Below are 23,487 nucleotides of genomic sequence, written 5' to 3'. Positions count from 1 at the left end.
AGTTAAGAAATTGGCCCAAGTAACTACATTTAAAGCACCACCAAGCACCAAACAAAGCACAAAAAGTAATAAGCAATTAATTAACAAATAAAAAATAGAAGGAACCCTGCACCTAAAGCACCAAGACCAAAGTAATAAGCAATCAATCAATCAGTAAATAACAAATAAAAAAATACCTTAGGGAACGCAGCGGGCCGCCAATGAGGGAGCCCATTTGGCCAGGGCTCGGGACGGCGTGCTTCGGGCCCCTCCCACGCAGCCTGCAGCGGGTTTACAGAAACGGTCTGCCAGGAGCTACTGCACATAGGCGGAGACTTTAGCGCGCATGTGCAGAGGTCCCGGCACTGTTTTCAGCGCCGGGACCTGGCTCTGCCCCCAATCCACTGGGCCATGCTACACTACGACCTAGGAGAGGCTGGGGAGCGGCCAGAATACGGAAGTCTTTTTTCGGTGCGCTTGGAGGCGGACAAAAGCGGCGCACCTCGGGTGAAGGCGCCAGAAAAAGAGGTTAGGGAAAATCCAGCCCATAGAATGGTTACACACGGAAGAAAGCCATTCGGCCCGTCGAGCCTATGCCAAATCTCAACTAGTCCCACTCCCCTGCCCTTTCTCCTTTCCCTTAGACCTGAAATTTGTTTTCCTCCAGATACTTCTCCAACTCCTTTTTGAAAGATAAGATTGAGTCTGCCTCCACCGCCCTTTCAGGTCATGCATTCCAGATCCTAAGCACTCGCTGCATTAAAAAACTTTTCTTACGTCGCCTTTGGTTCTTTTGCCAATCACCTTAAATCTGTGTCCTCTGGTTCGTGACCTTTTTGCCAATGGGAACAGTTTCTCTCTATCCCTCATGATGTTGAGCACCTCTATCAAATCTCCTCTGCTCTAAGGAGAACAACCCCAGCTTCTCCCATCTAGCAACGTAACTGAAGTTCCTCATTCTTGGAATCATTCTCGTAAAACTTTTCTGCACCTCCTCTAAGGCCTTCACATCATAATTTCCACACTTTTGTACTCTATACCTCCTATTTATGAAGCCCAGAATTCCGTAAGCCTTTTTAACTGCTTTCTCAACCTACCCTGCCACCTTCAACCATTTGTGCACACATACCCCCAGATCTATCTGTTCATGCACCCCCTTTAGAATTGTACCATTTCTTTATGTGCCCTTACCTAATTCTTTCCACCAAAATGTATCACTTCACACCTTTCTAATGAAATAATGATCTAATGAAATAGGGCTGAATGGCCTACTCCTTTGCCAATTTTCCATTGAGTTAATACAAACCAGGAAAACCAACGCCGGTGCACTCAAAGATTCTGCTAAGAAAGCCCTATTCAGCCAGTGCCTCGCTACCAACCTGACGATTCCCAGAGTCGCAGAGTGTCCACAATGCCTGGTCAACTCTCAAGGCTTCCATAATCAGCACCTGAAGAGATGCTCGGTCACTTGACCAGGAAACACCAAGACTGGTTCGACAAGAACGATCAGGAGTTCCAGGAGCTAATATGCCACAAACGCAAAGCATTCTTGGACTGGAAGCAACAACACAATTCTGGGGCAAGAAAGCAACTCTACAGCCGTCTGAAGGCCGAGGTCCAACAGAAAACCCGCGACCTAAAGAACAGATGGTGGGTGGAGAAAGCTCAAGAAATCCAGCAGCTAGCCGACAACCATGACATGCGAGGATTCTTCAGCGCAATCAAGACGACCTATGGCCCAAGCACCCAAGGCCCTACCCCACTACTGGCCAAGAACAGAGAGGTGCTCATCAAGGACAGAGAGGCAATCAGTGTCCACTGGAAGGAGCACTTTGAGGATCTCCTCAACCGAGATTCTGTCTTTGACGTGAGTGTCCTCGATTCCATCCCACAGCATGCCAGCCGCCACCATCTCAGCACAACCCCAACCCGTCACGAGGTTGAAAAGGCTGTCCGACAACTGAAGAACAACAAGTCATCAGGAGCAGATGGAATCCCTGCCGAAGAACTAAAACATGGAGGAGAAGCACTACTGGCGCAGATCCCTGACATCATCTCTCTTATCTGGAAGGAGCAGATCATGCCAGGAGATATCAGACGCTGTAATTGTGACCATCTTCAAGAAAGGTGACCAGTCCGACTGCGGTAACTTCAGAGGAATCTGCCTACTGTCGACCACCGGGAAAGTCATTGCAAGAATCCTCCTGAATCACCACCTTCCTGTGGCTGAAGAACTTCTCCCAGAGTCGCAATGCGGATTCCGCCCACTAAGGGGCGCAATGGACATGATCTTCACCGCATGGCAGATACAAGAGAAATGCAGGGAACAGCACCAACCCCTGTATATGGCCTTTCTCGACCTCACAAAAGCCTTCGACACTGTCATCCGTGAGGGATTATGGAGCGTCCTCCTCAGATTCGGCTGCCCTCAAATGTTTGTCACCATTCTCCGCCTGCTCCACGATGACATGCAAGCCGTGATTCTGACCAACGGATCCACTACAGACCTATTCCACGTTCGGACCGGGGTCAAGCAAGGCTGTGTCATTGCACCAACGCTCTTCTCGATCTTTCTTGCTGCAATATTCCATCTCACCCTCAGCACTCCCCGCTGGAGTGGAGCTAAATTAAAGAACAAATGGGAATCTGTTCAACCCCCGCCGTCTCCAGGCCAGATCCAAGGTCGTCCCATCCTCTATCATCAAACTACAGTACGCAGACGATGCCAGCGTCTGTGCACACTCGGAGGCCGAACTCCAAACCATCGTCAACACCTTCACCGAGGCATACGAGAACATGGGCCTTACACTAAACATCTGTAAGACAAAGGTCCTCTACCAACATGCCCCCGCCACACAGCACTGCCCCCCCAACAAGGGGCACAATCCACAACAAGGTCTTGGACAGCGTGGACCATTTTCTATACCTCGGGAGCCTACTGTCAACAAGGGCAGACATTGATGATGAGGTCCAACACTGCCTTCAGTGTGCCAGTGCAGCCTTCGGTCGCCTGAGGAAGAGAGTGTTTGAAGACCAGGACCTCAAACCCGGCACCAAGCTCATGGTCTACAGAGCAGTGGTGATATCCGCCCTCCTATATGACTCAGAGACATGGACTATATACAGCAGGCACCTCAAAACACTGGAGAAGTACCACCAATGCTGCCTCCGCAAGATCCAGCAAATCCATTGGCAGAATAGGCGCACCAACATCAGTGTCCTCGCTCAGGCCAGTATCCCCAGCATTGAAGCACTGACCACACTCGGATCAGCTCTGCATTGCCCACATGGCTAACACGAGACTCCCAAAACCAGCACTCTACTGGGAGCTCAGATGGGCAGAGGAAATGCTTCAAGGACACCCTCAAAGCCTCCTTGAAAAAATGTAACATCCCCACCGACACCTGGTAATAAAATGTGAAGTTTAATATTGTGCCCAAAATCTGAATCCAGATTGGATGATGATTCAAATTTCTAGTGTCCCATTGCACAACATGTCTAAACTGACAAAATTAATAAAATGTAACTGTCTAAAATCTGAATCTGGATTGGATGATTTCAAATGTTTTTTTTCAAAGCAGCTATTTATTTGGAGCTCTTGTAGATGAAATTTTACTGTTGGGGAAATATAGTACTTCGACACTTGTCAGCATGAGGAACACTGGTCAGGCATAGTGTAAGTACAGCGACATTACATCTGCCTCACCGGTATACCTTAGCACCAGAAGTGGGACCCATTTAGTTTGTGTCACGACACTTTTGTGAATTCTTAGCTACAACTTTATTTAATGCTATTTACAATATACATTAATGATTTAGACGAAGGAATTTAATGTAATATCTCCAAGTTTGCAGATGACACTAAGCTGGGTGGCAGTGTGAGCTGTGAGGAGGATGCTAACAGACTGCAGAGTGACTTGGACAGGTTAGGTGAGTGGGCAAATGCATGGCAGATGCAGTATAATGTGGATAAATGTGAGGTTATCCACTTTGGTGGCAAGAACAGGAAGGCAGAATATCTGAATGGCGACAGATTAGAAAAAGGGGAGGTGCAACGAGACCTAGGTGTCATGGTACAACAGTCAATGAAAGTTAGCATGCAGGTACAGCAGGTGATGAAGAAGGCAAATGGCATGTTGGCCTTCATAGCTAAGGGATTTGAGTATAGGAGCAAGGAGGTCTTACTGCAATTGTACAGCGCTTTGGTGAGGCCACACTTTGAATATTGTGTATAGTTTTGGTTTCCTAATCTGAGGAAGGACATTCTTGCTATTGAGGGAGTGCAGTGAAGATTCACCAGACTGATTCCCGGGATGGCAGGACTGACATGCAGAAAGACTGGATCGACTAGGCTTATATTCACTGGAATTTAGAAGAGCGATAGGAGATCTCATAGAAACATATAAAATTCTGTTGGGACTGGACAGGTTAGATGCAGGAAGAATGTTCCTGATGTTGAGGAAGTCCAGAACCAGAGGTCACAATCTAAGGATAAGGATAAGCCATTTAGGACCGATGTGAGAAGAAACTTCTTCAAGAGAATTGTGAACCTGTGGAATTCTCTACCACAGAAAGTTGTTGAGGCCAGTTCGTTAGATATATTCAAAAGGGAGTTGGATGTGGCCCTCACGGCTAAAGGGATCAAGGGGTATGGAGCGAAAGCAGGAATGGGGTACTAAAGTTGCAAAAATGATCGGCCATGATCATATTGAATGGTGGTGCAGGCTCAAAGGGCGGGAATGGCCTACTCCTGCACTATGTTTCTAAATACTAAAATGTATTTAAAAGTAGTGAATTGCTCATGGTATTGGTCATGAAGTTCAGAGTCTAGAGCACGGATGTAAGTATCGCTGTTAATTTGGCCTGTGCCTATGTGGCCGCTGCTCTAAATACATAAATCCAAGTAACTTGTGGATTTCAGATTCCAGGTCAATGACTGGATGTCCTTTTATTAAAGAATGTTTTGCATCTGTAACTGTATTATTTACTGGATGCAAGTCATATTAATCTATTTGGAAATATGAAAAAGTAAATACTTTTAGAGAAACCTACATATAAATGCATTGTTAGGAAAGCTTTGTATCTGAACATGTACTGCTTTTAAATCAAACGATTTAACATCATCCACAGTACCTAATTTGTCACTGTTTTCTTTGCAGGTGGTTCATTTGTTGGTTTAAAAAATGCTCCTGGTTTCCGACCTCTGAATTTGCTTCAGGTAGGGTTCCTTATTACAGTGTAACCTGTATTATTTTAATTCCTAGTTATTTAAAGTCAGCTTCAGTGTTCTGGTTCTCGTGCCACAGTTATCTGAGATGTTTCATGCTTGTAACTCTAGCATTTTTGGAATGTGGAACTTAGTATGTTTATAATGGCAAGTAGAGCTTTAATTCTGCTCAATATTAACCTACAACTTGAAATTCAGAGTTCCTAATAGCACCAATATGAATGAGAATCTGTAAATCTCTCAACTGTCTTGATTTAGACATTTGCCAGTACAAACCGAGAACAGGATTCAAACCCTAAATACAGCCACTACTTCCCTTCCTACCCATTATTCCTGACTCCAATAAAGATTAAACTATTTTTTTTAAATGTATGCACATGTTGCACATATGTAAAATGTGTAACATGCCTCTGATCATGTAATGTAGATAAAACCATTTTTGTTAACCTACAATTTGTATCGTGTAGATTTGACAAAAGTTGGTACATCTACATCCCCTTCCTGACACAAAAGCCTGAAATCGCGGCCTTTCTGGGTGCGTACGATGTGCACATGGGCCCACAGGCGCCCGCAAACTTCCGGGTTTAGGCGTGCACTGCGCATGCGCCTAAAGCCAGAACTTGTGAACTGTCAGAATTTATTTTCACAGATCGCATGCATCCCCAGGAGAAGGACCTTTGTGGGCGGAGAGTTGGGCTATTTGCCCAATTCCTGCCCAGTGCATGTCCTTAACACTCTTATGCCTGGTAAAAGCAGGCGTAAGGCCTACTTGTACCCACGTAAGAGTTTTAAAAGATAGAAAAATAAAATGTTATCAATAATTTTTATATTAAAAATCCTGTCCATTAAGGTACGTTTATTTCTACCCCTATTAAAAAAAAATTTTAAAAATAAAATAAATGCATTTTTGTCTAAAACATTTGATTAAATTTAATTTCAATTAATTTTGAATATGTGAAGTGTTTTTTTTATTTATTTAAAATGTTTGTTTGTGTTTTGGGGAGTATCCCCATTGATAGTACATAATGGCAAATCCGTACAAACGGAACTTACCATTACTGTGAATGGCGACACGCCATTTTCATTGGTTGATCCGGCCCACGTGATCCCAGGATGCGCATACGTTCCTGGGATACATGGGCCTCTGTGCTGGGCTGCACATCGAGATCTCGGAGCAGAAGTCTTCATTCCTTCTGGACCACAAGGTACATACGTAAATATTTTTGTGGTCGGAGGCATCCGCTCACGGGTAGCCTCTGACCGCAATTGTAGGACAATTGTAAACAGTTCTCTCTTGGGCATAATCCCTCTCCCCGTCAAATCTGCTGTATAAACCCCTCAGTTTGCAGTAGCTTATGTCTGAATTAAGATCAGCATGACACTCAGCTCTAAGGTGAATCTAATTGTTGCTGCTACTAATTAGGAACTCTGAACTTAAAGATGTACACTGAATTTGCTACTGGAAGCTTTCTATGTAGTGCACTTTGAAAATGCTACATATTAACATGCACAGTGGAGTTTTTACCAAATGAAATAGCTATCTCTAGTGGCAGAAAATGTTTTTGCATCAACTTTTTATTTCATTCAGTTCTATTGAAAATATATTGAGATTTGTTGGAATCATTAATCAATGAAAGAACAGAAAGGATAGACATCTCCAAACTGCTACATCCATTGAACACAAGACGGAAACCCAGCAGTATGAACAGTATGTCTGGAAGTAGAAACAGAAAAAGCAGTGGAACCGGACTGCAAGTGGCAAAGTAATTTGGTATTTGCAGGCCAAATAGCCCATAGGTTATAGTTTGGACATTGCAATAATAGCACAATTTAAAAGGGTTTTTAAAAGGTTTGGGTGCCATTAGTAAAATTTTGCAATATGGATTGTTTCAAATAATTATTGATTTTTCTTTGAAGCTATAAAATAACTACCTTGTTTACCGGTTTTAAATTTGCTGTTCTGATGTCTTCAAATCCTAAATTCAAAACATCACCTGACAACAATAGTAATCTGTATTTACCAGAACTTAGCTGTCAAAACAAGTTCAAATTTAGCTAATCCATTCAAACATCATTCCTGAGATTCCTAAAATAGGACAGTAAGTTAATGGCTCAAGTGAGATTAGTTGAGTCTCTCCTTCGTGTTTAATGCAACAAATTACAAAGATTTTGTTGTCCCTCCTATCCGATGTATTGTACAATAATTCAGAACCATTAAATGGTCCAGAAGATGGCTGTGATAATTCAGGTTCACTTACAAACCTATATTTCCGATAATGAAGTTACAAATGCTGCTTTCAAACTGATTTGAGATTCCTAAATTTGAACATCCCAAAAGATGTTAGAAAACAAAATGATAATTATTCATTTTAAATCATGAAAATCTGAGAAATATGCAGACCAAAACAATGCAAGTCAGCCGAAAAGTACGAAAGGAAAGATAACTAACAAAATGCATTAAGTACTGATGCTTACTCACACAAATACATGAAAATTAAATATTATGGACTAAGAATGGGTAAAATTTGAAACAGTGGATCGTTTTTATTTTATTCATAGTTGAATTACTGTTGTATAATTGTATTATTTTTGATTTGGGTGTTTAGGCTATTAATTTAACTACTTATATGCACTAAACTATTATTAGAAAGGCTGTATATTAATTTATATTAAGTTAATCTAAGAGTTAAGTCATGGCAGGAGTGCTCGGACACGTGTTATGCTCCTCCCGTACTATGTGGGAAGTCAGGGACGCTTCCGGTGTCCCTGACGACTATGTGTGCGGGAAGTGTATCCGCCTGTAGATCCTGACGGACCGCTTTGCGGCACTGGAGCTGCGAGTGGATTCACTCTAGAGCATCCACGATGTTGAGAATGACGTGAATAGCACGTTTAGCAAGTTGGTCTTGCTGCAGGAAAAGGGTACACAGCCAGATAGGGAATGGAAGACCAATAGGAAGAGCAGTGCAAGGAAGGTAGTGCAGTGGTCCCCTGCGGTCATCCCCCTGAAAAACAGGTACACCGCTTTGGGTACTGTTGAGGGGGATGACTCATCAGGGGAAAGCAGAAGCAGCCAAGTCCATGGCACCGTGGGTGGCTCTGCTGCACAGGAGGGCAGGAAAAAGAGTGGGAGAGCTATAGTGATAGGGGATTCAATTGTAAGGGGAATAAATAGACGTTTCTGCGGCCGCAACCGAGACTCCAGGATGGTATGTTGCCTCCCTGGTGCAAGGGTCAAGGATGTCTCGGAGCGGGTGCAGGACATTCTAAAAATGGAGGGTGAACAGCCAGTTGTCGTGGTACATATAGGTACCAACGATATAGGTAAAAAAACGGGATGAGGTCCTACGAGACGAATTTAGGGAGCCAAGAGTTAAATTTAAAAGTAGGACCTCAAAAGTAGTAATCTCAGGATTGCTACCAGTGCCACGTGCTAGTCAGAATAGGAATCACAGGATAGCTCAGATGAATATGTGGCTTGAGCAGTGGTGCAGAAGAGAGGGATTCGAATTCCTGGGACATTGGAACTGGTTCTGGGGGAGGTGGGACCAGTACAAACCGGACAGTCTGCACCTGGGCAGGACCAGAGCCAATGTCCTAGGAAGTGTTCGCTAGTGCTGTTTGGGAGGAGTTAAACTAATATGGCAGGGGGGTGGGAACCTATGCAGGGAGACAGAGGGGAATAAAATGGAGACAGAAGCAAAAAATAGAAAGGAGAATAGTAAAAGTGGAGGTCAGAGAAACCCAAGGCAAAAAACAAAAAGGGCCTCAAATCGCACGGGGTAGCCTGGAGGAGTAATTCATAGAATGCATACGGGATTGTTTCTTAGAACAGCATGTTACAGAACCGACAAGGGAGCAAGCTATCTTAGATCTGGTCCTGTGTAATGAGACAGGAATAATAAACGATCTCCTAGTAAAAGATCCTCTCAGAATGAATGATCACAGTATGGTTGAATTTGTAATACAGATTGAGGGTGAGGAAGTAGTGTCTCAAACGAGTGTACTATGCTTAAACAAAGGGGACTACAGTGGGATGAGGGCAGAGTTGGCTAAAGTAGACTGGAAACACAGACTAAACGGTGGCACAATTGAAGAACAGTGGAGGACTTTTAAGGAGCTCTTTCATAGTGCTCAACAAAAATATATTCCAGTGAAAAAGAAGGGCGGTAAGAGAAGGGATAACCAGCCGTGGATAACCAAGGAAATAAAGGAGAGTATCAAATTAAAAACCAATGCGTATAAGGTGGTCAAGGTTAGTGGGAAAATAGAAGATTGGGAAAATTTTAAACGACAGCAAAGAATGACTAAGAAAGCAATAAAGAAAGGAAAGAGAGATTACGAAAGTAAACTTGCGCAAAACATAAAAACAGATAGTAAAAGCTTTTACCGATATATAAAACGGAAAAGAGTGACTAAAGTAAATGTTGGTCCCTTAGAAGATGAGAAGGGGGATTTAATAATGGGAAATGTGGAAATGGCTGAGACCGTAAACAATTATTTTGCTTCGGTCTTCACAGTGGAAGACACAAAAACCATGCCAAAAATTGCTGGTCACAGGAATGTGGGAAGAGAGGACCTTGAGACAATCACGATCACTAGGGGGGTTAGTGCTGGACAGGCTAATGGGACTCAAGGTAGACAAGTCCCCTGATCCTGATGAAATGCATCCCAGGGTATTAAAAGAGATGGCGGAAGTTATAGCAGATGCATTCGTTATAATTTACCAAAATTCTCTGGACTCTGGGGAGGTACCAGCGGATTGGAAAGCAGCTAATGTAACGCTTCTGTTTTTAAAAAAAAAGGGGGCAGACAAAAGGCAGGTAACTATAGGCCGGTTAGTTTAACATCTGTGGTGGGAAAAATGCTTGAAGCTATCATTAAGGAAGAAATAGCGGGACATCTAGATAGGAACAGTGCAATCAAGCAGACGCAACATGGATTCATGAAGGGGAAATCATGTTTAACTAATTTACTAGAATTCTTTGAGGATATAACGAGCATGGTGGATAGAGGTGTACAGATGGATGTGGTGTATTTAGATTTTCAAAAGGCATTCGATAAGGTGCCACACAAAAGGTTACTGCAGAAGATAAAGGTACGCGGAGTCAGAGGAAATGTATTAGCATGGATAGAGAATTGGCTGGCTAACAGAAAGCAGAGAGTCGGGATAAATGGGTCCTTTTCGGGCTGGAAATCGGTGGTTAGTGGTGTGCCACAGGGATCGGTGCTGGGACCACAACTGTTTACAATATACATAGATGACCTGGAAGATGGGACATAGTGTAGTGTAACAAAATTTGCAGATGACGCAAAGATTAGTGGGAAAGCGGGTTGTGCAGAGGACACAGAGAGGCTGCAAAGAGATTTAGATAGGTTAAGCGAATGGGCTAAGGTTTGGCAGATGGAATACAATGTTGGAAAATGTGAGGTCATCCACCTTGGGGAAAAAAAACAGTAAAAGGGAATATTATTTGAATGGGGAGAAATTACAACATGCTGCAGTGCAGAGGGACCTGGGGGTCCTTGTGCATGAATCCCAAAAAGTTAGTTTGCAGGAGCAACAGGTATTCAGGAAGGCGAATGGAATGTTGGCCTTCATTGCGAGATCCTGCTGCAACTGTATAGGGTATTGGTGAGGCCGCACCTGGAGTACTGCATGCAGTTTTGGTCACCTTACTTAAGGAAGGATATACTAGCTTTGGAGGGGGTACAGAGACGATTCACTAGGCTGATTCCGGAGATGAGGGGGTTATCTTATGATGATAGATTGAGTAGACTGGGTCTTTACTCGTTGGAGTTCAGAAGGATAAGGGGTGATCTTCTCGAAACATTTAAAATAATGAAAGGGATAGACAAGATAGAGGCAGAGAGGTTGTTCCCACTGGTCGAGGAGACTAGAACTAGGGGGCACAGCCTTAAAATACGGGGGAGCCAATTTAAAGCCAATTAAAAAGGAATTTCGTCTCCCAGAGGGTTGTGAATCTGTGGAATTCTCTGCCCAAGGAAGCAGTTGAGGCTAGCTCATTGAATGTATTCAAATCACAGATAGATAGATTTTTAACCAATAAGGGAATTAAGGGTTACGGGGAGCGGGCGGGTAAGTGGAGCTGAGTCCACGGCCAGATCAGCCATGATCTTGTTGAATGGCGGAGCAGGCTCGAGGGGCTAGATGGCCTACTCCTGTTCCTAATTCTTATGTTCTTATGTTTACAGCAGAATCCTAAAGGGTCAAAGTGTGTTAAAAAGACAAGCCTGAAGGCTCTGTGCCTCAATGCGAGGAGTATTCGGAATAAGATGGACGAATTAACTGCACAGATAGCAATTAACGGATATGATGTGATTGGCATCACAGAGACATGGCTCCAGGGTGACCAAGGCTGGGAACTCAGCATCCAAGGGTATTCAGCATTTAGGAAGGATAGACAGAAAGGAAAAGAAGGCGGGGTGGCGTTGCTGATTAAAGAGGAAATCAATGCAATTGTAAGGAAGGACATTAGCTTGGATGATGTGGAATCGGTATGGGTGGAGCTACGGAATACCAAAGGGCAGAAAACGCGAGTGGGAGTTGTGTCCCCAGGCCACCAAATAATAGTAGAGAGGTTGGGGACAGCATCAAACAAGAAATAAGGGATGTGTGCAATAATGCTACAGCAGTAATCATGGGCGACTTTAATCTACATATTGATTGGGCTAACCTAACTGGTAGCAATGCGGTGGAGGAGGATTTCCTGGAGTGTATTAGGGATGGTTTTCTAGAGCAATATGTCGAGGAACCAACCAAAGAGCTGGCCATCCCAGATTGGGTGATGTGTAATGAGAAAGGACAAATTAGCAATCTTGTTGTGCGAGGCCCCTTGTGGAAGAGTGACCATAATATGGTAGAATTCTTTATTAAGATGGAGAGTGACAAAGTTAATTCAAAAACTAGGGTCCTGAATTTAAGGAAAGGTAACTTTGATGGTATGAGGCGTGAATTGGCTAGATTAGACTGGCAAATGATACTTAAAGGGTTGACGGTGAATAGGCAATGGCAAATCTTTAAAGATCATATGGACGAACTTCAACAATTGTACATCCCTGTCTGGAGTAAAAATAATACGGGGAAGGTGGCTCAACTGTAGATAACAAGGGAACTTAAGGATAGTGTTAAATCCAAGGAAGAGGCATACAAATTAGCCAGAAAAAGCCGCAAGCCGGAGGACTGGGAGAAATTTAGAATACAGCAGAGGAGGACAAAGGGTTTAATTAAGAGGGGGAAAATAGAGTATGAGAGGAAGCTTGCTGGAAACATAAAAAATGACTGCAAAAGCTTCTATAGATATGTGAAGAGAAAAAGATTAGTGAAGACAAACGTAGGTCCCTTGCAGTCGGATTCGGGTGAATTTATAATGGGGAACAAAGAAACGGCAGACCAATTGAACAAGTACTTTGGTTCTATCTTCACAAAGGAAGACACAAATAACCTTCCGGATGTACTCGGGGACCGAAGGTCTAGTGAAAAGGAGGAACTGAAGGATCTCCTTATTAGGCGGGAAATTGTGTAAGGGAAATTGACGGGATTGAAGGCCGATAAATCCCCAGGGCCTGATAGTCTACATCCCAGAGTACTTAAGGAAGTGGCCATAGAAATAGTGGACGCATTGGTGATAATTTTCCAACAGTCTATCGACTCTGGTTCAGTTACTATGGACTGGAGGGTAGCTAATGTAACACCACTTTTTAAAAAAGGAGGGAGAGAGAAAACAGGTAATTATAGACCGGTTAGCCTGACATCAGTAGTGGGGAAAATGTTGGAATCAATCATTAAGGATGAAATAGCAACGCATTTGGAAAGCAGGGATAGAATTGGTCCAAGTCAGCATGGATTTATGAAGGGGAAATCATGCTTGACAAATCTTCTGGAATTTTTTGAGGATGTAACTAGTAGAGTGGACAGGGGAGAACCAGTGGATGTGGTGTATTTGGACTTTCAAAAGGCTTTTGACAAGATCCCACACAAGAGATTGGTGTGCAAAATCAAAGCACATGGTATTGGGGGTAATGTACTGATGTGGATAGAGAACTGGTTGGCAGACAGGAAGCAGAGAGTCGGGATTAACGGGTCCTTTTCAGAATGGCAGGCAGTGACTAGTGGGGTGCCACAGGGCTCAGTGCCTGGACCCCAGCTCTTTACAATATACATTAATGATTTAGATGATGGAGTTGAGTGTAATATCTCCAAGTTTGCAGATGACACTAAACTGGGTGACGGTGTGAGCTGTGAGGAGGATGCTAAGAGGCTGCAGGCTGATTTGGACAGGTTAGGTGAGTGGGCAAATGCATGGCAGATGCAGTATAATGTGGATAAATGTGAGGTTATCCACTTTGGGGGCAAAAACACGAAGGCAGAATATTATCTGAATGGCAGAAGATTAGGAAAAGGGGAGGTGCAGCGAGACCTGGGTGTCATGGTTCATCAGTCATTGAAGGTTGGCATGCAGGTCCAGCAGGCGGTGAAGAAGGAAAATGGTATGTTGGCCTTCATAGCTCGGGGATTTGAGTATAGGAGCAGGGAGGTCTGACTGCAGTTGTACAGGGCCTTGATGAGGCCCCACCTGGAATATTGTGTTCAGTTTTGGTCTCCTAATCTGAGGAAGGACGTTTTTGCTATTGAGGGAGTGCAGCGAAGGTACACCAGACTGATTCCAAGGATGGCTGGACTGACATATGAGGAGAGACTGGATCAACTGGGTCTTTATACACTGGAGTTTAGAAGGATGAGAGGGGATCGCATAGAAACATATAAGATTCTGACGGGACTGGACAGGTTAGATGCAGGAAGAATGTTTCCGATGTTGGGGAAGTCCAGAACCAGGGGACACGGTCTTCGGATAAGGTGCAGGCCATTTAGGACTGAGTTAAGGAGAAACTTCTTCACTCAGAGAGTTGTTAACCTGTGGAATTCCTTGCTGCAGAGAGTTGTTGATGCCAGTTCATTGGATATATTCAAGAGGGAGTTAGATATGGCCCTTGCGGCTCAAGGGATCAAGGGGTATGGAGAGAAAGCAGGAATGGGGTACTGAAGGAATGATCAGCCATGATCTTATTGAATGATGGTGCAGGCTCGAAGGGCCGAATTGCCTACTCCTGCACCTATTTTCTATGTTTCTATGATAGTTTAAAGCATAATCGTTCATTGACACTATAAGGTGGGTACCCTGGAGTAACTTGCATGCATTGATAGTCTTGATCTAACAGTTCAGGGCAATTGGTGCAGTGCTTCAAGTCGGCTTGAATATTTAGACCTTCAGAGTCTCTCATCCAGTTTTGGCACATTTTGCTACAATTTCATTGAAAAAGCATATTAGGTGTGGTCTTCCTTGTTTAAATGTAGTTGAATCTTCACCTAGCATCTCCATTCCAGCTTATCTCTTGCATTTTATTAAGCTTGGAACTGTTCTGATAAAATTCAGTGTGTGTGTGTGTATTTTCTTGCATCATTTCTGCTTGTGTCATTCTGCCACATCTGACAAAGAAGCAAGTGGTTTGAAGTATGTGAGGAAGACCACCTGCTGAAAATAACAACCAAAGTTTCTAAAGCAAGTGTCTCAAAGTGCCCTCATCCAATGTCGACATAGTCTGTTGTATGTGAGGTTGATTTAGATTCCAAGATTGAATAAGACCACGCCTATGGTACATATTCTAATATTTCAGCAGTCTTTCAAGGAAGAACCAAACCTTACATCCTTCGGGCCTTCCCCAGCACCCTCACTATAGCTGTCATCATCATAGGCAGTTCCTTGAAATCGAGCAAGACTTGCTGCCACTCTAAAAGCGAGTTCTCAGGTGACTGTACAGTCCAATACGGAAATGACAGTCTCTATCACAGGTGGGGCAGACAGCGGTTGAAGGAAAGGGTGGGTGGGGAGCCACGGCTGTCTGCGCTTGGTTTCTGCATGCTCTCAGCGACGAGACTCGAGGTGCTCAGCGCCCTCCTGGATGCTTTTCCTCCATTTTGGGCGGTCTTGGGCCAGGGATTCCCAGGTGTCGGTGGGGATGTTGCACTTTATTAAGGAGGCTTTGCGAGATCCTGCAAATCCACTGTAGCTATGCCAACAGGATAACACTCATGTGCACGTATGCAGACACACGTAACAGTATTATAAATGCTTAGTATATAAGGCCTTGACTATGAGCGAGTGGATCCAAAGTGGAAAATATTTGAGTGGTTATTTCCTGTCCTAAGATCGTGATCGTCAGTAGTTTCCTGACTATGTCAGTGATTAAACAAAAATTCTCTCCCTTTTTCTAATGGTGTACTGATGTGCTGTGTTGGCAGGCATAATGTTTCAATTCTTCATACATTGTCATTTAAAGATGCTACAGTTTATTGATGTTCAAGAATATGTGCATAACTTATTAGAGGAGATGTATACATGCGTTGAAAACATGATGGCTGTTATATATTGCCATTATTGGCACATAAAAATTTATCCAATTTATTTCAAAATTTAGTACCAGGCACGTGGAATTTATTTTTTCTTAAATGTAACTATGCTTGTATGTTTCAAAAAAAATGCGGTTGCTCAAAGTGACATTTTCTTGAAGATTATTGTTAACACATTAAATGTTGGTAAACACAAAAATATGCTTTGTGGACACTTTGTAGGAGTGGCAATGACCCTTTGATTCCCCCCCGTAAACACTATCCACAAATGCAGTAACTACCTTAGAGTTAACAGTCAGGTCAGATAAGCTGCAACTGCTTACATCAGTCTTGAATTCTGGAAAAACTTTTGGCACTGTTGCAGTCATTAGCCTTTATCTACTGAATAAACAGAAACTTCAGAATGATTAGAATACAACATAAAGCTTTCAGGGGGGAAAAAACCCAGTCCGCCCAACATTTTTTTTTTGCTTCTCTGCCCAAGTTATTTTTGGTTATGAGTCGAAGGCATAACAATAGGTAATTATGCTAAGACTATAAACTAAGTAATTTTTTCTCTGACTCGCAAAGATAACCTAATGAAATATTGCAATTCTAACTTAGCTATTGCAGATGACGTTTCCATGGCTCAAGCAGCACAGCACCCACATTGTTCCACTGAGCATTTAATGACGCATGTGTATATCTCGAATCTCCAATTCCATGCATTTCTAAGCCGTTATTTGCCATTTTATAAACTGATATAATAGCAATTTACTTCACACTAAATATTGTGGGATGAATAAATGACAATTATTTCTTCCTCAGTCTCTGCCGATGGACAAATGGTTGTTGTGTACACATTTCATTATCGCATTATTCCATGTCTGTTCACAAAATTGCCAGTTTCCTATAGTACTTTGTATTTAAATCCAGGTTTTCATAAACCATTACATCTTTCTTTTAACCCATATCTTTGTTGTGAACGTATTTCTGGTGTGAAGAACTGTATGCTTGTTGTACTTGTCATAACATAATGACCATGCAATCCTATAGCATCACTCTAAATTCCTTCTGAAGGCGATTTAATTTTCAACAGGAAATTACTGTAATAACTGTTCTTTTGTTCAATTTACCTTTTGTTCAATTTATCCTCATTAAATTAGAAGTAGAATGTAGATTCCACTATGTAATCGCCAAGATCTTTTATCAATTTCCTTTACAAAACTATACATTTTTGTACCTTATGGCACTTAAAACCAAATATGGCTTGCTTAGTGATAGCCTACATGACAGTTGTTTTGCATATAAGAAACCGTCAGAAAATGTAATGGGTTCACTCTATTTGCATCTTGGGGCTACTGGGAGCTGCTCCAATACTGTTTGATTAATAAATACAATTTATAATGTGCTAGTGAGTATAGGAGCAGGATAATGTGTGGCTGGAGAAATGGTACAGAGGGAAAGACTTCAGATTCCTGGCGTAATGGGAGTAGTTCTGGGGCAGGAGGGACCTCAGCAGGGCTGGAACCAATGTCCTTGCGGTAAGATTAACTAGTGCTGTAGGGAACGATTTAAACTAATTTGGCAGGGGGAGGGGTACCAGGATAACGCATTGGAGAGGAGAAACAGGCTGCATAGAGGACTGGGAGAGACAAACAGCATTTAAATAAAGAGTAATTCAGAAATAAGTGGGATCAGACAGGGGCAAAATGCGAGGCAGACTAGGATGTGTTTGGCGTGGGTGTGCATAAATGCACGAAGTGTGGAAAATAAGGTTGGTGAGCTGTAGGCAAAAATTGCCACACAGGATTATGATATATTGGTAATAACGGAGACCTAGTTCAAACCTGGATGATTGGGAACTTAATATTCCTGGTTACAAGATATTCAGGAAGAATGTGACTGCTGCCATCAAACAGTGGCAAATGGAATTCAATCTAGTTAAATGTGAGGTAATACATTTGGGGAAGTCTAACAAGGCATGGCATAAAACATTGAATGGTACAACACTGAAAAAGTGTAGAGGAACAAAGGGACCTTGGATTGCCGGTCTGCAGATCCCGGAAGATAGCAGGGCAGGTAGATAAGGTGGTTAAGAAAGCATATGGAATACTTACCTTTATTAGTCGAGGCATGGAATACAAGAGCGAGGACATTATGCTTGAACTGTATAAAACACTAGTTAGGCTGCAGCTGGAGTACTGTATGCAGTTCTGGTCACCACGTTACAGGAAGGATGTGATTGCACTGGAAAAGGTGCTGAAGAGATTTACAAGAATGTTGTCAGGACTGGAGAATTTTGGCTATGTGGAAAGATTGGAGATGCTGGGTCTATTTTCTTTGGAACAGAGGAGGCTGAGGGGAAACCTGATTGAGGCATATAAAATTATGAGGGGCCTGGGTAGGAAGGACCTGTTTCCCTTGGCAGAGGGGTCAACAACCAGGGGGCATAGATTTAAAGTAATTGGGGGAAGGTTTAGAGGAGATATATGGGGAAATTTCTTCACCCAGAGGGTGGTGGGGCTCTGGAACTCACTGCCTGAAAGGGTGGTAGAGGCAGAAAGCCTCACCACATTTTAAAAATACTTGAATGTGCACTTAAAGTGCTGCAACCTACAGGGCTACGGACCAAGAGCTGGAAAGTGGGATTAGGCTGGATAGCTCTTAGCCAGCCGGCGCGGACACAAGAGCCAAAATGGCCTCCTTCTGTGATGTAACTTTTTATGATTCTATAAACCGTAAGTGGTCTGCGCGTGTGCGCTGCTGGTTCGTCACTGGAGGTTTGTTTAAAAAATGTTTAAATGCCAGGAAGGGAGCTGGGTTGTTGCGAAAGCCGGGAAAATGTTTTAAAAGTAGTGAAGGGAGTAAAAGCCGTGGAGGGAGCGGGCTGGTGAAAAAGCTGGGAAGGGAAAAGGCTGGTTAGCGGGATCGTATTTTAAAAAGCAGAAAAATCATGCTTCTGATTGTTGGAGTGCACAGTACACTTCTGCACAGCTTCTGGTTCGTTGGCAATTCAGGAACGATAGAGAAGGATAAAAATATTAATTAAAGATACTGTTACAGCACTGGAAAGGACTAATGTACTTGAGGATTCAAAGACAGAATCTATTTGGTTAGAATTAAGAAATATTGGATGAGCTTTATGCTGCTAGGTGTGTACTATAAGCCATCAAATAGTGCGAAAGAGATAGAGGAGCAAATTTGGCAATCCGTGATCACTACCATTAGGTATAGAGTAGTAATGGAAAAGGACAAGAGATAATTCGGTTACAGACTAGACACAATCCCCTGAAGGGAAAAGGAAGTGCATACAAAGCTAGAGCTCCCAGGATGACTCAAAACAGGGGGCGAAATTGACCTGCGCCCCGATTGGGGTCGGTAACCTGCTGGGGCTGGGACTTCTTGCTCACGGCGCCAAAGTCCCACCCCAACCATTGAATTGGGCTTATCACCCCTCAGAGGAAGTGAAGCGAAATCTCGCACCCTCCACTTCCTTTAGGGGCAGGTCCCACGGCAGTAACTGGGTAAGTTGTTTAACGCTTCAATGCCCCTCCCCTTCACTTAAAGGGGAGGGCCGCTGCACACTCTGCAAGGCCTCTGATGGACCACCAGGGTAGCACGGTGCCGGGGCTGCGCGATGGCAACCCCGACCACGCTAGGAGGGATGATCTGAAGCTGACCCAAGAGTCAGCAGAACATTAAAGATGGGGGCGCGGGGCAATGGTACCCTCTCGTTTAACTTCCATCCCGCGAGTGGATGTCGGCCAGCCTCGCGACAATTTCCCCCGGGGGCGGAAAGGGGTTGGTGCATGGCGCATGAGGTTGCCACAAACGGTCACCGTTTGTGCGTTGGCCCAGGAACGTGACGTAATAGAGATTAAAATGAAACAGAAAAGAGAGGTTTATGATAAATGTCAGGTTTGTGATACAGTAGAGATCCAAGTTGAATGCAGAAAGTACAGAGGATAACTGAAAATGGAAATAAGAGGGGCAAAGAGAATGTATGAGAATAGATTAGCAGGTAACATTAATGGGAACCCAAAAGTCTTTTATAAACATAAATAGTAAAAGGGTAGTCAAAGGAAGGGCAAGTCCGATTTGGGACCAAAAAGATGGTCTTGTGGAGGGAGAGGGCATGGCTGAGGTACTAAATGAGTACTTTGCATCTGTCTTCATTAAAGAAGAGGATGCTTCCAATATCACAGTAAAGGAGGAGGTAGTAGAGAAATTGGATCGGAAAAAAATAGATAAAGGAAAGGTACTTAAAAGGTTGGCAGCGCTCAAAGTAGAAAGTCACCCGGTCCGGATGGAATGCATCCTCGATTGCTGAGGAAAGTGGAGATAGCGGAAGCTCTGATCACAATCTTCCAATCCTCCTTGGATATGGGAGCAGTACCAGAGGACTGGTGGATTTCAAATGTTTCATCCCGTTCAAAAAAAGGGAAAGGGATAAACCTGGCAACTACAGGTCAGTCAGCCTAATGTCTGTGATGGGTAAACTTTTAGAGACAATAATCTGAGACAAAATTAATTGTCACTTGACAAAATATTGGTTAATAAGTGACAGCCTGCATGAATTTGTTAAATATAAACCTTGTTTGACTTCTTTTAAGTAACGAAGGAAGTTGATGAAGTTAGTGTGGTTGATGTTGTGTAGATGGACTTTTAAAAGGTGTTTAATAAAGTACCACATAATGCATGTTAGCAAAATTAAAGCCCATGGAATTAAGGGGATAGGGGCAGCATGGATACAAAATTGGCTAAGGGACAGAAAGCAGAGTGTAGTGGTGAAGGATCACTTTCAGACTGGAGGGAATTGGGACCACTGCTTTTTGATATATAATAATATGGTCTTTGGTATATAGGGCATAATTTCAAAGTTTGCAGATGACAAGAAACTCAGAAATGTAAACAGTGAGGAGGATAGTCGCAGACTTCAGGAGGACATAGACAGACTGGTGAAATGGGCAGACACATGGCAGGTGCGATTTAATGCAGCGAAGTGTGAAGTGATGAATTTTGATGGGAAGAATGAGGAAGAGGCATTATGAACTAAATAGTGCAATTTTAAAGGGAGTGCATGAACAGAGACCCGGAGGTGTACGTACACAAATCTTTGAAGGTGGTTAAAAAAAAATTCTTGGATTTATAGACGGGCATAGACTACAAAAGCAAGGAGTTTCTGCTAAACCTTTATAAATTACGGGTTAGGTTCCAGCTGGAGTATTGTCTAATTCTGGGCACCACACTTTAGGATGGATATCAAGGCCTTGCAGAGGAGATTTACCAGAATGATACCAGGATGTGGGACTTCAGTTATTTGGCGAGAGTAGAGAAGATGGGGTTGTTCTCCTTAGAGCAGAGAAAGTGAAGGGGAGATTTAATAGAGGTGTTCAAAATCACGAAGGGTTGTGATGAGGAAATTAGGAGACACTGTTTCGAGAGGCCGAGGGTCAGTAACCAGAGGATACAGATTTAAGGTGAATGGTAAAAGAACCAGATGGGAGATGAGAATTGTTTTTATGTAGCGAGTTAGGATCTGCGTGCACTGCCTGAAAGGGCAGTGGAAGCAGATTTAGTAATAACTTTCAAAAGGGAATTGGATAAATACTTGAAAGGCAAACAATTGCTCAGCTATGGGGAAAGGGCAGGGGAATGGTACAAATTAGCTAGCTCTTTCAAAGAGCCGGCACAGGCATGATGGGTCTAATGGCGGCCTCCTGTGCTGTATGATTCTATGATTAGCAAATTACTGTTATAGGTACTTCTGGATTAGACTGATGAAGCCTGGGGAGGATGTGAAAAAAGAAAAAGATGAACATTGTCTGCCATCTATGGTCATCTTCATTCTTTAGATGAAACATTTTCCATACCCCAACATCATCCTTGATCCTGTCTTCAGGATCACATTATGTAGTGTATTATATTTGCTATAGTTATCACACTTTTGTGTTGGCTCTGTTCTGACTCCTCTAGAAAAATAGAACTGCACAGCAACCCAGGGAGGTGTTTTTATATCATGCTGTCGGGGAGAATCACAGGTGATGTGAAAAATATCTTGAAAAGTTTTCACGATTTCTCCTGTTAACACTCAGTACATTGTATGTGAGTGGAGGAAGCTTCACTCAGAATGAGAAAGACTATACATGATCTATTTGTTCCATTTGCATACAAAATCCTAATGGTACTTTTGCCAAAAGTAACAAATTACTTTATCAAATACTTGATACATTTTTTGATTGTTAGGAACAGTGTGTATCATGCATAGCTTTAAACATCAAAGTGTTATCTATGTTGAAGCTATTTTGCAAAGATTTCATACTCTTTTAGGATTAGTGACTTTTTCCCTGCACAAATAAAATTCACAACTTTTTCCTCATCAACTACATCAAAATTGTTGACAAGGATGCAGCATTAGTAGACCCAAACAAATTTAAAGTTGTCATTCTGCTTCTCTTGATCCTGCTCTGAGGGGAAGGGAGATGTCTTTAACATGAGGTATAGCAAACAAAAAAAGTTGTCAGTATTGTAAAACATAGCTGACAATCTACCTTTCTGAAAGGACCCAATTCAGTTTTGTGTATCCCAGCCGTACATACTTGTCACTATGATCAGGGAAGACGCATGAAGATATTTGTTGTGAAAGTTTTGCCTGCAGTTGGAATGATGCCTGCTCCACAGATGAGAGATGCATGTCTCCTTTCAGAAGCCATTTGGGTTTGTTGGCAAAAGCCTAAATCACAAATCTTACAGGTGGTGTGAGTTGCAGGCAATCCATCCCTCAACAAGAATTCTACACTGAAGAAATTTGTCGTCTCTTAAACTGTTTCTCTGTAACCTGTGACAGCACAGTAACATGTGAGAACTACAAAGTTAAAAGTTAAATACCTGTGTATTGTATATGTTGGGATGTTTCACTACGTTAAAGGTGCTATATAAATACAAGTTGTTAAATAACAATTTGAGCATGGATATTTGACTCTCCAGAGAGAAACATGGTACAGGATCTTGTAGAGGGTATGGTACTGACTAGCAAATCCAAAGTCAGGAGTTCATATCCCATCATGAAAAGCTGCGAAATTAACTTCAGTAATTTGTGAGCTGCCATGAGGGGTAAAAAGACCACTGTCAGCATCCATCTTATTCACTAATGTCCATCAAGGAAGGGAACCTACCGCTTTTACCTGGTCATGCCTACATGTGATTCCACACTGTGGTCTACTCTTAATGCCTTTTGAAATGGTCCAGCAAACCACTCAGTTTAGGGCAAGTAGAGATGAGAAGTAAATGTGTCACTGTCACAAATTTTAAAAATAGCATTGATAAGTTCATGTCATTTGCAGGGATACTTTGAAAAATTGTAATAGATTTGCTATGTGAGTTCTTAACGAGACATTTCTGTGCCAAAAAAGGGGTGTAGTTATAAAGCTATTACGGTGTAATCCAAATTTAGATAGTAGTTTTGTCCTTATTTTACATTTTTAATCCTATCCCAGCTGTCAAGTGGCCCGCCAGTGATCTTCAATCCACTACAGCAGCAACAGCTCCCCCAGTTTTCTCAGCAACAGTCATCCCAGCAGTCCGCAACCTCCAGCCCTCAACAGCAGGGAGAACAGGTGCATTTTCTTTACATGTTACAAAGCTAGTAAGTTGAGTCACTGATACTTACTGAACAGACTGCAAGACACAGCTAAAGATTGCAAATAATTCTTTTGAGAGAACAAGAATATAAAGGTTGAACACTGAAAACTAAAACTATTAAGGCTGGGGTTTTCCACTCGTGTGCTTGCCAGTGCAACATTTTCTCCCAATCTTTATAATGGGCAGGAAAATCGAGGCCCTGGCACGTGCTCAAACAGAAAGCCCAGAT

General features: G+C 42.8%; 1 protein-coding gene across 11 annotated transcripts in view; it reads left to right on the top strand.

The window, feature by feature from the left end:
- The window catches only part of supt20 (SPT20 homolog, SAGA complex component), a 119,597-nt gene that overhangs the window by 90,994 nt on the left and 5,116 nt on the right, over positions 1-23,487 (top strand). For 8 of the 11 annotated variants that reach the window (XM_070892358.1, XM_070892359.1, XM_070892365.1 and 5 more), the window contains 2 exons: positions 5,139-5,197; positions 23,114-23,233. In XM_070892358.1, coding sequence (XP_070748459.1) covers positions 5,139-5,197; positions 23,114-23,233 — 179 coding nt within the window. The remainder of the gene's footprint in view (positions 1-5,138; positions 5,198-23,113; positions 23,234-23,487) is intronic. The other 3 variants (XM_070892367.1, XM_070892361.1, XM_070892368.1) reach the window with 2 other exon arrangements.

The sequence above is a fragment of the Pristiophorus japonicus genome, chromosome 10 (genome assembly GCF_044704955.1).
Source record: "Pristiophorus japonicus isolate sPriJap1 chromosome 10, sPriJap1.hap1, whole genome shotgun sequence".
Classification (NCBI taxonomy): Eukaryota; Metazoa; Chordata; class Chondrichthyes; family Pristiophoridae; genus Pristiophorus; species Pristiophorus japonicus.
Note: the sequence above shows the minus strand (reverse complement) of the source record. Positions and strands in the feature narration are given on the sequence as shown.